The sequence below is a fragment of the Wyeomyia smithii genome, chromosome 2 (genome assembly GCF_029784165.1).
Source record: "Wyeomyia smithii strain HCP4-BCI-WySm-NY-G18 chromosome 2, ASM2978416v1, whole genome shotgun sequence".
NCBI classification, from domain to species: Eukaryota; Metazoa; Arthropoda; class Insecta; order Diptera; family Culicidae; genus Wyeomyia; species Wyeomyia smithii.
In genome coordinates this window covers 245,740,786-245,753,294 of record NC_073695.1, presented here as the reverse complement: position 1 = coordinate 245,753,294, position 12,509 = coordinate 245,740,786, and the positions used below count along the sequence as shown (strand labels likewise).

Below are 12,509 nucleotides of genomic sequence, written 5' to 3'. Positions count from 1 at the left end.
TGCGGCAATTTGACAGTCAGTCCATAAATTTTCTGTCAAATTAACGTTAACGCAACGCAAACGTATCCATTGTGCTTGGGCCTTAAGACAAAGCAAAAAGAGAAAGCCGCAATAAAGTGCTTTAAATGTAAGCGTGCATGCTGCATTTACTGTCCATGAAGTGTTGTCTGGCGCGAAAGAGGAATGGATTTTCGACTCTGGGGCGACGTCTTATATGTGCCACAGCAAGGTCAAGAGGAATCTTTTGTGGTTGCAACCGGAACAGTGAACATCGCAGCATAAGTTCTGAACTTGTGTAAAGTTTTTTGTAGTAGCAATTCGTACCCAGATAGCGCTACCAGTGACGCCAGCCTCGTACACCAGCGAAAAAAAAAGTATTGTAGCGATAAGGTCACCAGGCGGCGTTAGTGTACAAGTGTTTTATGAAGGAATTCTCTTTGAAAATTTACACGGAATTTTCGATCGATGTTGTTCTTGCTTGAACGTCTGTCTGTGGTTGTTCGTACGATTTGACGATGGCTAATGTCCTATGCATTCCCGACTTAGCGCTCATTTTAATTTTATTTTAAAATTTAATTCAAAATTCAATGGCTAGTGGCATTCGTTTCCGGGATGCAGTCATTCCCACGTGCACTGTGTGTCTACAAGCAGCATCGTCAGCCATTCAAGAATAAGAACACTAGAGCAAGCGAAATCGCAAGCGATAGACGTTCATAGATGATGCTAGTAGGCAGGTGTTTGTCTACTCCTCGAGTCAAAGAAGCAGGTGCTGGACTGTTTCAAGGATTTTAAGGCTTATGCTGAGAATCATTTCGGAAAACATATCAAGCGACTACTAAAGGAAAATGGCTTAGAATACGTGAACCGAACGGTTCTTGCGAAGTTCAGGAATTTATCACGAAATGACGGTACCATACAACCCACAGCAAAACGGTCTCGCTGAGCAGATGAAACGGCGCTCCCTCCACAAAAAGAGGATCTTCACAATGTGGTCAGGTGCAGCGGCAGTGAGCGAACAATTGCAGTGTTCTTCCTCCGTCATTCCGTGTCAACAGGAAATCAACGAGCCCCAGTCATTTGAAGCGGCAATAGGCTGCGGCGATGGAAAGTCGCGGAAGAAAGCGATGGTAGAAGAGTTCGAGTCCTTGAAGAGTAACCAAACCTGGGACCCAACTAAGCTTCCTCCAGGACGAAAAACGCTAAAATGCAAACAGGTTTATAACTTGGAGACAAATGCCGAACGATCGGTGCAGCGCTATAAATCTTGACTTGTGATCAAGGGTCAATCAAAGAAATAGTTATCGGTTTCCGTTATATTCTACTAAATTTTTTGGAAATAAAAATTGAAATTCAGTCCGCAAATATATATTTCGACTGTGACGTACAGTCTTTCTCAGTGCTTATGTGGACTGGTAAAGAGCAAAGCGTAACAGGATTTACGCTTTGCTCTTTACCAGTCCACATAAGCACTGAGGAAGACTGTACGTCACAGTCGAAATATATATTTGCGGACTGAATTTCAATTTTTATTTCCAAAAAATTTAGTAGAGTATAACGGAAACCGATAACTATTTCTTTGATTGATCTCAATCACTCTGCTAAGACGCTCGTTATAGATTTTCTAGAATTGTGATCAAGGGTTTCTCTCAGATAAAGAGTGTCGACTACAATGAAACGTATTATCCAGTCGTCAGGTGCGCCAGTATCCGTTATCTGCTGACCCTAATTGCACAAATGGACCTTAGTATCTACCATATGGATACAGTGACGGCGTTTCTTCGGGGCAACTTAACAGAGTAGGAAATTTACATGGAACAACCCGAAGGATTTGTGGACAAAAAGAATCTCAGAAAGGTTTGCCGCTTACGAAAGGCCCTATACGGCGTGAAGCAGGCTAGTCAGGTTTCCTTTACGCAAAATTCGTTCCGTGTGAGTACTACAAAATCAATGATGAAGACATTATTGCTGTTACTACTTACAATGATGATTTTCAAGTGTTCTTCAACCAGCCGAAATGGTTAGAATTCGTGAAAGAACTAAGATTCACATTAGGAATCTCGGTTTCAAGTAGTTTCACCTGAAGGATCACGGAGAAGCGGAACAAATGTTTGGGCATACTGAACACGATTATCCCGTGAATTGCCCGACATTGCTCATGCTGTAAACTTCGCGAGTAGCTTTAGCAGTAATCTCCGAAAAACGCACTGCACGGCAGCGAAAAGATGAAACTGGTTTACATGAAGCAAAACTACAAAGAATTTGAAGGATTCAGCGGTGCGGATTGGGACAATGTATTCCAGTTCGCTGGTGGACTGGCGTCGTGGAGCTGACGCAAACAACCAACTAACACCGACCTTAGGCAAGTTTTCCTTGTAAAAATGATGTTTTCTGTGCCAGGACTCATCTTCATGGCGTGCGTGAAAATTTTACCCGATATGAGACAGGCTAAATGAAATGATTCTATTTGTGAACTCTTTACGTTCTGAACGTTCTAAAACGTTCTTTAGACATGTTGAGAACGTCTTAGGAATTTCGGGTAAAAAAGATATATTTTTTGACGTGGGACACGTCTTTGTTTACTATACTGGGATGCATTCTGTAAAATTGGAAATGAAACGGGCAAATGTTGCGTCAGATTTCAAACGTTAATAACAGCATAACCACATGATGGATAATAATAACCAATATGTTGTTGGATAGATAAAATGTATAACAATTTTGTAATATGCTAACTATCACTATAATTTCACTGCTAAGCGGTAAAATTGATGAAAAATTTCAATAACAAATTTACGTCAATAGTGAACCAATTACATGCGAGCATTCCTAGCACAGACAACGTGAATGGACACCATCCGTTCCCTGTGATATTCCCTGTATCAATTTCGAAATAAAAATTGACAGAGTCTCCCCGTCCCAATAGGTCAATTTATTTTTGCTTCCATGAGCTTAGACTAATGTGATGTCTCGAAGGTAAAAGTTTTCCTAAAAGTTTGAAACAATACCCATCCTTGAACAATTTCTAAACCTGCGTGTTAGGTTCTGAAGAACCTAATAAAAACTGATGTCTTGAAAGAAAACATGCCGGTAAAAGCAACAGTACCAGTGGAGTAAAGAACCGCAGGTCTCTCGTCGTCTATGATTGCAGTGGTACTCTTCTATTCGTACATTTCAGCGGTACACTTCTATTCGTACTGCAGCGGTACTATTCGTATTGCAGTGGTACACTTTTGTTCGTACATTTCTATTTGTATGCAATTGAGGAAAAACTGCAATGCTGCTGTTGATGGTGATTGAAAGTTTATCTCATAAATATGATTGCCATAAATTACTCGAAAAGAATTGTAAATTTTTGCAACGGATATTTATTCAATTTTATCTTCGATATTCACTAAATAATCTTGACCGGATAGTATCGAAAGAGTAAATTCCTAAATCTAGAAAAACATTACAAAAGGTCCTATCTGCTTTCACCGATTTTTTGATCGATCACTTTCATTCAATTACCACATCTTAATAAACACCATTTCCGGCACGTTATTTGCACAAGTTGATAGCGGAGAGATCACTCTAGCCTTCTGAACGAAAACCACATTTGGGAGAGTTACTAAAGCTGAGCCATTACCAAAATGAAATTACGCTTCGGAAAAACGATGAAAGCAGATAGGACCTTTTGAAATGTTTGTCGAGAAATATATACATTTATAGAAGAGTAAGAGCCTGCGAATGCTTGTGATTTTTTTTTTTTGTTTATTTAGTAAGATTCGTACAGAATCTCTTTTACATTTCAAAATTGTTAGATGATATATGATTATTCTAAGCTTTACCATAATAAACGTATATTTCCTGTCTCCGTAATACAGCGAATGTAGTTGTAGGCAAATAAACAAAATTGTCAAGCAAAAAAAAAAAATGTAATTGTGGATTGCTACGATTTTTTGCTGGAACTTGTTAATAATTTTGTTTAAAATATTTTCTTCTGTTTGCTAATTGATGAACCTTTGTAAGGGCTTCCATATTATTTTGAAAGTAAGATCCATACTATAGATTTGATTTAATTACAGTTAAATAAAACAAAACCATTCATTATGATAACGTAAGTATTATTGGATTTGGTTTTTGAGGATATAGAGTTAATTCTGACTTTGACGCATTAAGAGAAATTCTTTGTGCTTCTTCAACAAGCACGATATGCTTGTGCCTTGTCAAATACATATTTTTTGCACAAAAAATACTACAGGCATAATATCGCCAAATATAAATGATATTCTTTTGAGTGTTGTTGAATATATCCAAATATTGATTTCCAGGGAGGCTGAAAATAAAAATACGTACAGTCGCTGAGCAAACACATTGATTCTGTCTGCAGACTCTGTATATTTTGTAACAAAAAATCCCCTAATTACAGTGTTTAGTCCCACGTCACCATTTCATACAACCCTAGGGCTGTATACCTTGTAGTATTTTGTTTTTGTTTTCTCTCGTTAGCAGAGAGATTTTTTTGGTGTTTCAAGATAATTTGAATAACTTGTTATCATATCACTTTGTTGTAGTTCTTTGAGGCACTTCTGAGGGCGCTTCCAACTAAGCTGTGAGCTAAATTTAAAAATCGATTTCATCCAACCACTTTTAGCTCATTTGGAATAAATTTTTGCTTTGCCTTCCTAGGCTCAACTTGAATGATTCGCTTTTTGGCTTTTTCCTCTGGTTAAAATTACTTAATTATTTTAAACCAAATTGAGAATCAGGAAAAGTCAGGGAATTTATTGTTAGTCATGGTAATCAGGGAATATCAGAGAAAACTGAAAAACAATAAAAAAAATTAACCGAGGCGCGATTCTTTTACGAACGGATTTTTAGCGCCAAAACGAATTTATTTAGCGTAAAAGGCCAATGCGAGACCTTCACTGTTTGGTTTCATATCCGATCAAAGACATTTTTCCCTGGGATTTCGGAACGGCGTTTTCTTGTGCCGAATGCTGAAAAATATCGGGGTATTTCTGCTGTTTGTTATATTTCAGGGAAAATCAGGGAATTTAATTGTGAAAACTTTTTCACCACCCTGATTTTCATTTTCTTTTTCTGCATTCCAAAAACGTTCTCATGCATTTTTAGTTAATTTAGAATTAACCTAGTTTGCTTTCTTATATTTATATATTTTGAGACGAATTTTAATTTTCTTGTGTTTCTTTTGTACATAAGAAGCATTTTTCAGTCCTTTTTGTTCTCGGCTTCCATTTGTAAAGGATATAAATTTATAGCTCTGTTATTATTTTTGTCTTTAGTCTCAACTGTCTTTCAAAAGCAATTACTCAATTTTTGGACTGAAATTAGAACTTTCCATTAGTTTAGTATAGTTTCGAACCGTTTCGAGGGAATTTTATAACTTATTTTCATTTTTAATTTGTTCTTACCTTCGAAACGTTTTTAGATTTTTTTTTTAGGTCTAAAATGACGACTTTTCTTTCCAGGTGGAGTGTGGATGTTGGAAAGAAATCGAAGAAATCAAAAAATAAACTTCAAACTTTTAATAAATATCAAATATATGCATAATTGACAGAAACTGTATTGCATATTAAAGATCAGTCTGTTCTATAACCGTATTGAACAGTTTCATCGTGCAAATTACCAAGTATAATTGTTAAACATTAATCAAAGTTTTGATGTCAGGGTTATATTGATTATGAGCTTTTACAAAAAATATTCGACTTAGAACTAAACTCTAAATAATTGTATATAAATTAAGTGAGCAAAAAGTGTAAAATCGTTATGTGCATAATGCAACATGTGCAACATGCCACACTGCATCGCTACAAAAAAAAAATCAACAGTGCGTCCATTCCCTCGGTTGCGCCTTCCAGCTCCAGATATCACACACACACCCTGATGCGCAATGTGCAAACAGGACGCTCCTGTCAGTTTGCTAGTAAGGCTATTGACATACTGAGGCGTCAAATGAAGCGAAGCAAGAAGCGTCGCAAAAGCGTCCGAGCTACTTCTTCGAACGTCTATATGAAACGCTCAAACCGGTCATACTCGAGCGGCAACGACGCGTCGGTAGAGGCGGCGAAACAGAACGAGTAGTGTTTTGACGCGCGTATACTTACGCGGTAATACCTTGTTCAGACTAATCCTTTCATTGCAAGTTGCTTTATATTTGCATTGTTTTGGTTTGGTAATTGAAAAAAAAGCAAATAGAAAACATTTTCGTTTACAAAATGTTAAAATGTTTTAAAAATGTTAGTGCAATAATACCATGCTCAGACTAAACCTGATATCGCCAAGTGCTTTATATTCGCCTTATTTTGGTCTTAAATAGAGAAAATATCGGGAAAATTTTTCAGGTCGTCAGGAAAATAACACTGGTATTTTTGATTGATATTGCATGCCTAACATACTGAACTGCTTTAGTTGCGAAACGCCAGCCGCTGAGTAACTAGCTGTGCTCACAGGGGTTATTCAAAGCCTAACAGATATCATAAACTAGTTGAACCTTACTCGGGGACAGCGGGTTTAAAATTTAAAATAATTTCTTATATTTTTTACTACGTGTGTAGCGCAACTGACTTCAGAAATATTAATTTACTTCATAAAAAAATCTTTATGTTTACTAAAAACGTGATTTACCGTGCTTGAAGAAGCAAACAAATCTTCATTGGACGAATTCATATTTCCTTTGAACGAAATCGCTGCTGGAATCTAGGAATATGACAACACAACGCATTTGCGACGCTCGCTCCAGTATGTCATAGCAAGCTTCACCCAACGCTTCTGTTTATTCCGCTTCTAATACGCTCAACGCTTCGCTTCATTTGACGCCTCAGTATGTCATTAGCCAACTGCTGCTAGTTTGCGAGTAAATAGATGCTGGAGCAGTCGAGGTGATCGGTAGTGGTAATCCGTGCGTCGCGTTTCAACTGCAAATATTCGGTGAAAAATAGTGCAAAATCCGGCCATTTCGGTCGATTTCGACGCGTTAGTGATCGACCTTGCGTACCCTCATCGCTCGGGATAACGAAAGGCAAGTTTCGCTTGTAAAAATGATGTTTTCTGTGCCAGGACTCATCTTCATGGCGTGCGTGAAAATTTTCCCCGATATGAGACAGGCTGAATGAAAAAATTTTCCTGCTGCGATCAATAAACTGGAATTGGATTATAGACAGCAGAATCTTGTGCTAAATTACGTCGGGTTCAGAATTTTGACTTTTTAGGTAGTTAAAAGTAGTGCAATCGTGGGTAATAAGTGTATTTTTCGTGTGTTTTCAGGTTCACAGGAAGCACCCCAATCCGTTTGGGGGTGGCTCGCGGTAGCACCCTTATCTGTCAGGCAAGGATAAAAGAAAACGTTTCCTCTCCTCTTGCCGCAGTCGCAGTCGTCCTTTCGACGGGTGCCGCGCAACTTGATAGTGTGTTCTTTGGCAAGCCTGCTATCGTGAGTGTGTTTTGCAGAAGAAAACTTGAATCTAGTGTGTCTCCCCTGTGGCTCGTAAAAAGGATTTCCAGGCTTAGGCGAGCGAGTATATCGTACGTAGGTTTGCCGTGGGTGTAGCTGGTTTGTTATTCAATTGGACCATCCAGAGCGGAGGGAAGTGAAAAGTTACATAGACCGTTTCGCGATGACCCTCGGCTGTGCGGCGACAATGTTCTTGCTAGTGTGTATAGTTTTGCTAAGTGGCTTCAATTGCTTAAATGGTGAGTTGATTTGATGTGCGGTTGGTGTACATGTCGTATTTCAGAGAAAGAAGGCGATACTCAGATATTGTCCTGCAAATGATTATGCTTTAATATCTCATGTTAATAAGTGATATTCGTTCATGTTTATTTTCACAGCGGTTGAAGCGGCCACCAAAGTGGACGACTCGAAGGGGCCGGTTTTCCTGAAAGAACCCACCAACCGGATCGATTTTTCCAACTCGACAGGCGCGGTAGTGGAATGCAGTGCAACTGGAAACCCCCCACCGGAAATGATCTGGATTCGAAGCGACGGCACGGCCGTTGGCGAAGTGCCCGGATTGCGACAGATTCTACCGAACGGCAATCTGGTGTTTCCACCCTTCCGCGCTGAGGATTACCGCCAGGATGTGCACGCTCAAGTTTATGCTTGTATGGCTAAAAATCAGTTCGGATCGGTTATTTCGCGGGATGTCAACGTTAGAGCTGGTAAGTGACATTTGAAGGGCAGGTAGTTTTACCAAACTACCCAAATAATGATGCATGATACGAAACATCTGTGTGCTGCGAAGGATCAAGTAGCGGAAATCTGGATAAAGCACACGCAGAAGAGAAAATCATGGATATGAAAAAAACGTGCATATCGAAGAAGAAAAGAAGTGTGTGAATAGTGCGTGCAAGATATAAGGAGGAAAATAATCTGTCTACATTAAGGGGATCGGCTGGTGTGCGCATGTTTTCAGTGGTATTAGTTCTGGATCGAAACCCCGTAAAAGAATAGAAATGAGAGCAAAGTCCCATCAGCCAAAATGTTTTGTTTGGGTGAAGAATGCATGTTAAGCTGTGGTATAAAAATAGTTTTCCACGTCGTCCATTTCAAAGAGGAAAATACATATATGAAATGCCTATCATAGTGGAATTAAGAAGAATTTTGAGGAATAACTCGATTGTTCTACAAAATTTTGTTTGTTAGTGAAATAAATTTTATTCAGCAGTTCCAGCATGATTCAAACCAGGAAATCATTATTTATCGACCGTAACACGACAAGGTTGCGCGAAGAGTCACAGAAGAAAAAAATATATGCTAAGCTGTGAAAGCTGATTCTATTTTCATTGAAGAGTGCCATCGTCCACAATTACTAGCGCAATGTGGCGCGTGAAGATGAAGATAACAAGTGTACAGGGTCGAGGGTTACGCCTTGTGATCCTACAGAAGGTGCCACCCGCACGTATTGCGGTGCAGTGAGAAAAAATGTGTTTATGGAAGCAGAACGTAAAAATTGGATTACTCATGCAGCGTGGAAGAGCCGCCCCAACCAACAGCATGTTTCGTATCGATGCTAGAAATAATGTTTCTATTTTTCAGCTGTCTCGATCTGGTTCTTTTGTGGTTCGCTTTGTCCCCCAATCGTCGATTAAACCTTTTTCAAACTTGACTGCGATGGACTACAGATTTACCCTCGTTTTACTTTTTCTTTTCGACATATCATTTGGATTCTGGGTAATTAGTCGTACAGCAGTACTACGAAGCGGATGTCAACAAAGAGCACGTAATTCTTGGCAATGCAGCCATTTTAAAGTGTCTCATTCCGTCGTTTGTTGCCGATTTTGTGGACGTGATTTCCTGGACCGATGGGGAGAATACCTATATCTATTCGGCGTCGGAAGTGGATAACGGTGGTACCGGTGCGATAGCGTTATTCGTCTCATCTTTAGCAGCCTTTGTTCCCCTGTATCCTTCCTTGTCACAAGCTTCTGTCCTTTTGATAGGCTTTTGTTCATATTCGACGTCTGAAACGGTACTTGTTTTGAGCTATGAACGTACTTTCTCTTACCCAGACTGCTGATTTGGTTTTGGCGTTCGAGTTCTTAATCTATAAATTTGTTGCGGGTAACAATTCATCACTGCAATGCTATCGTCTTCAATGAAGCAATTCCATTCTCTGGTTACATTCCATTCGCGTAAATTCGTTGAAGTGGATTAGTCAAATCATTTACCACTTGTTCGTCAGTTTTTACCCAATTCAGCTTCACTATTTCCCAGCTCAGTGTAGTGGTGTAGGATGTCAATGTGTTTCGTCCGAGGTTTTGCCGTTTCGTGTGATGCAAAGATGCAAGAGTGCTTGTCACAAGTAGTTTAGCAGAGCCGTTGGTGCCAAACTGGAATTCAGCTTCGCAGCAGATGTATAATATAGTTCGCTTGATATGTTGAGAATATAACGACGGCGAAGCCAATATAACATCGTCTACCGCCTAGGGACGTTCTTCCTTGTTTTCATTTCACAATTTTCTACGCTAATCTGGTTATGAAGTCCAAAATGAATCAGTTTTTGGGGACATTCTTTAAATTTTTATATTATTTATACATCAGATTTGGAGTATTCATATTTTTACAGACGATTTTTCAATTTAATCTTTATTCCTATTCCTAAAAAAGTTAGAAAAGAAGTTAAGCATTATTTTAGCAAATAGCTAAATTTGATGAGATAGGTATGAACAATTATAAGTTTTATTTTGTCTTTACTTTTCATATTATCCAAAAATTTTATTCAGGGTGTTGGGGAGCTGACTTAAAATCCTTCAAGGGGTGATAGAAGACCCTATTATTACTCAATTCTGTTGGTTTCGTTGGAAAGCTGAGAAAATTTCGTATTCAATAGTTTCTTAAAAACGTCGAATTAGAGCGAATAAGAAACACTTAGAAAGAAACATATGTGAAGAAGAAGAGAACTAAACTACTATTTTCTCTAAAATTAAATGCATCGAACATTGAAGTCTACTCTACACGTTGTTCACCAAGCATCTAAGGCTGAAGACATACTGAGGCGTAAAATGAAGCGAAGCGTTGAGCGTATGTGAAGCGGAATAAACAGAAGCGTTAGGTGAAGCTTCCTATGACATACTGGAGCGAACGTCGCAAATGCCTTGTGTTGTCATATTCCTAGACTCCAGTAGCGGTCTTGTTTGAAGGAAATATGAATTCGTCCAATGAAGTTTTTTTTCTCCGTCAAGCACGGTAAATTACGTTTTTAGTAAACATAGAGATTTTTAGATGAAATTAAATAATATTTCTGAAGTGAGTTGCGCTACAGACGTAGTAAAAAATATAAGAAATTATTCTAAATTTAAAGCCCGTTGACCCCGAGCGACGTTCAACTAGTTTATAATATCTGTTAGGATTTTAATAGCCCATGTGAGCAGAGGCGTCTCGTCCACCTGTTCAACCTGTTCATAGGACAGGTAGACAATCTCAGAAAAACCTAAATTAATCCACCTAGCGGTCAGACCCAGCCTTTCTCATTCAAACTTTTATTTGTAAAAATAGAATATATATTCACTCTTTAGGTTCTTGAAAATTGATGTTGTAATCTATACATATAATAGGTTCTAAAATATTGATGTTGTAATCTATACATATAAAAATGCAGTCCGGTCTGTCTGCCTGTCTGTCTGATCCAAATAGGCTCGAAAATTACCGAGTCGATCGACGTGAAAATTTGTTTAGGGATTTTTGGTGCCAATAAAGATTCCTATGATAGTTTGAGACCCCTCCCTCTTCTGGAAGGGAGGGGTCCCATACAAATGAAACATAAATTTCTGCACAACTTAAGAACAAACCAAGCAAATTAAACCGAAATTAGCATGTGGATGTTTTAAGGGGTTACAAATATGTCCATAATAGTTGGACGCCACTCCCTTTTCTGGAAGGGAGGGGTTCCATACAAATGAAACACAAATTTCTGCACATCTCGAGAACTAACCAAGTAAATGGAACCAAATTCAGCATGTGGATGTTTTAAGAGGTAACAATTATGTTCCATAATCGACCTTAGGCAACATTTTAGATTGTAAGATGGCAACTTCCGGTTTCTGGAAATCAGCCAAAAATGGCCGATTTCCACCCAATATAACATCCGGATCTAGCATGATACACAGGAGCTGAAATCGACCACAGATACCATTTTGAATTCTAAGATGGCGACTTCCGGTATTGGGTGTTATTCGATCATTTTCGGCTGTTTCCCAGGAACATGTGAATCTAGTATATATATATAGAATTAAGGCGATGTACAGAAGCCAACAGTCGAGGATGTTGTCATTTCGATAAAACCAATCATTTCAAACGATTTGTTATTCGACTTTGATCATATCATATGACCGATTCGTCGTGCATTTTCAGATTTTAAACACATCGCAAGGAATCAATGAATTTGGAACGTTCAAATAGTACTATACCACATTTAAAATATATTGAGGCCACATATATCGATCAAAGCAGGTGTAGTTTTAAATATTTTAACTTCTTTTCTTTCCATAACTTTTGAGCCACATCAAATTGTAATGAAGCTTGTTATCTGTAAGTTCGAGAGATGACTCGTTCGTATGACACTAGTTATGCTCAAATAAGTCATGTAATCTTTGAGATAATAGACTTTCGTTGTTTTATTAACAATTTAATACATAACGGTTGCTTAAGCTCGATTATAATCAAATGAAAATAGGGCAGCCTAACTTTGAAACCACGTGATCAATCATAATTCATCAGTTAACCTTAAACTAGCCTCGCTTATCTGATAATAATATTGATCAAATCCGTTGTGTAGTTTCTGAGATAATGAAGTTTCGTGATTTTCACATTCCGGTACATTACAGACGAAGTTACAGTTACGATTACAGCAAAATTCAATAGGGTGTCATGAGGCAGCTAGACCTTTCATTTGACACTAATTTTGTGGAAATCGGGTCAGCCATCTCTGAGAAAGTGAGTGAGTTCAAGTAGTCTTCGGAATATGTTCCTTTTCATAGCTGGATTTCACATTTTTAAACATAACAGACAA

The 12,509-nt window shown here is 38.4% G+C and overlaps 1 protein-coding gene and 1 long non-coding RNA gene across 51 annotated transcripts in view; both read left to right on the top strand.

Moving 5' to 3' along the window:
- Positions 1-3,917: 3,917 nt before the first annotated feature.
- On the top strand, positions 3,918-4,426 carry LOC129720989 (uncharacterized). Its single transcript, XR_008727325.1, has 3 exons — positions 3,918-4,003; positions 4,065-4,096; positions 4,311-4,426. It is a non-coding gene; the product is annotated as an uncharacterized LOC129720989 (long non-coding RNA).
- A 2,840-nt stretch (positions 4,427-7,266) lies between these two features.
- LOC129724351 (cell adhesion molecule Dscam2) overlaps positions 7,267-12,509 on the top strand; it is a 179,073-nt gene continuing 173,830 nt past the window's right edge. For 49 of the 50 annotated variants that reach the window (XM_055679167.1, XM_055679168.1, XM_055679162.1 and 46 more), the window contains exons 1-2: positions 7,267-7,692; positions 7,831-8,160. In XM_055679167.1, coding sequence (XP_055535142.1) covers positions 7,617-7,692; positions 7,831-8,160 — 406 coding nt within the window. In that variant the 5' untranslated portion in view covers positions 7,267-7,616. Of the gene's footprint in view, positions 7,693-7,830; positions 8,161-9,180; positions 9,358-12,509 lie in introns of all 50 variants that reach the window. The other variant, XM_055679145.1, reaches the window with a different exon arrangement.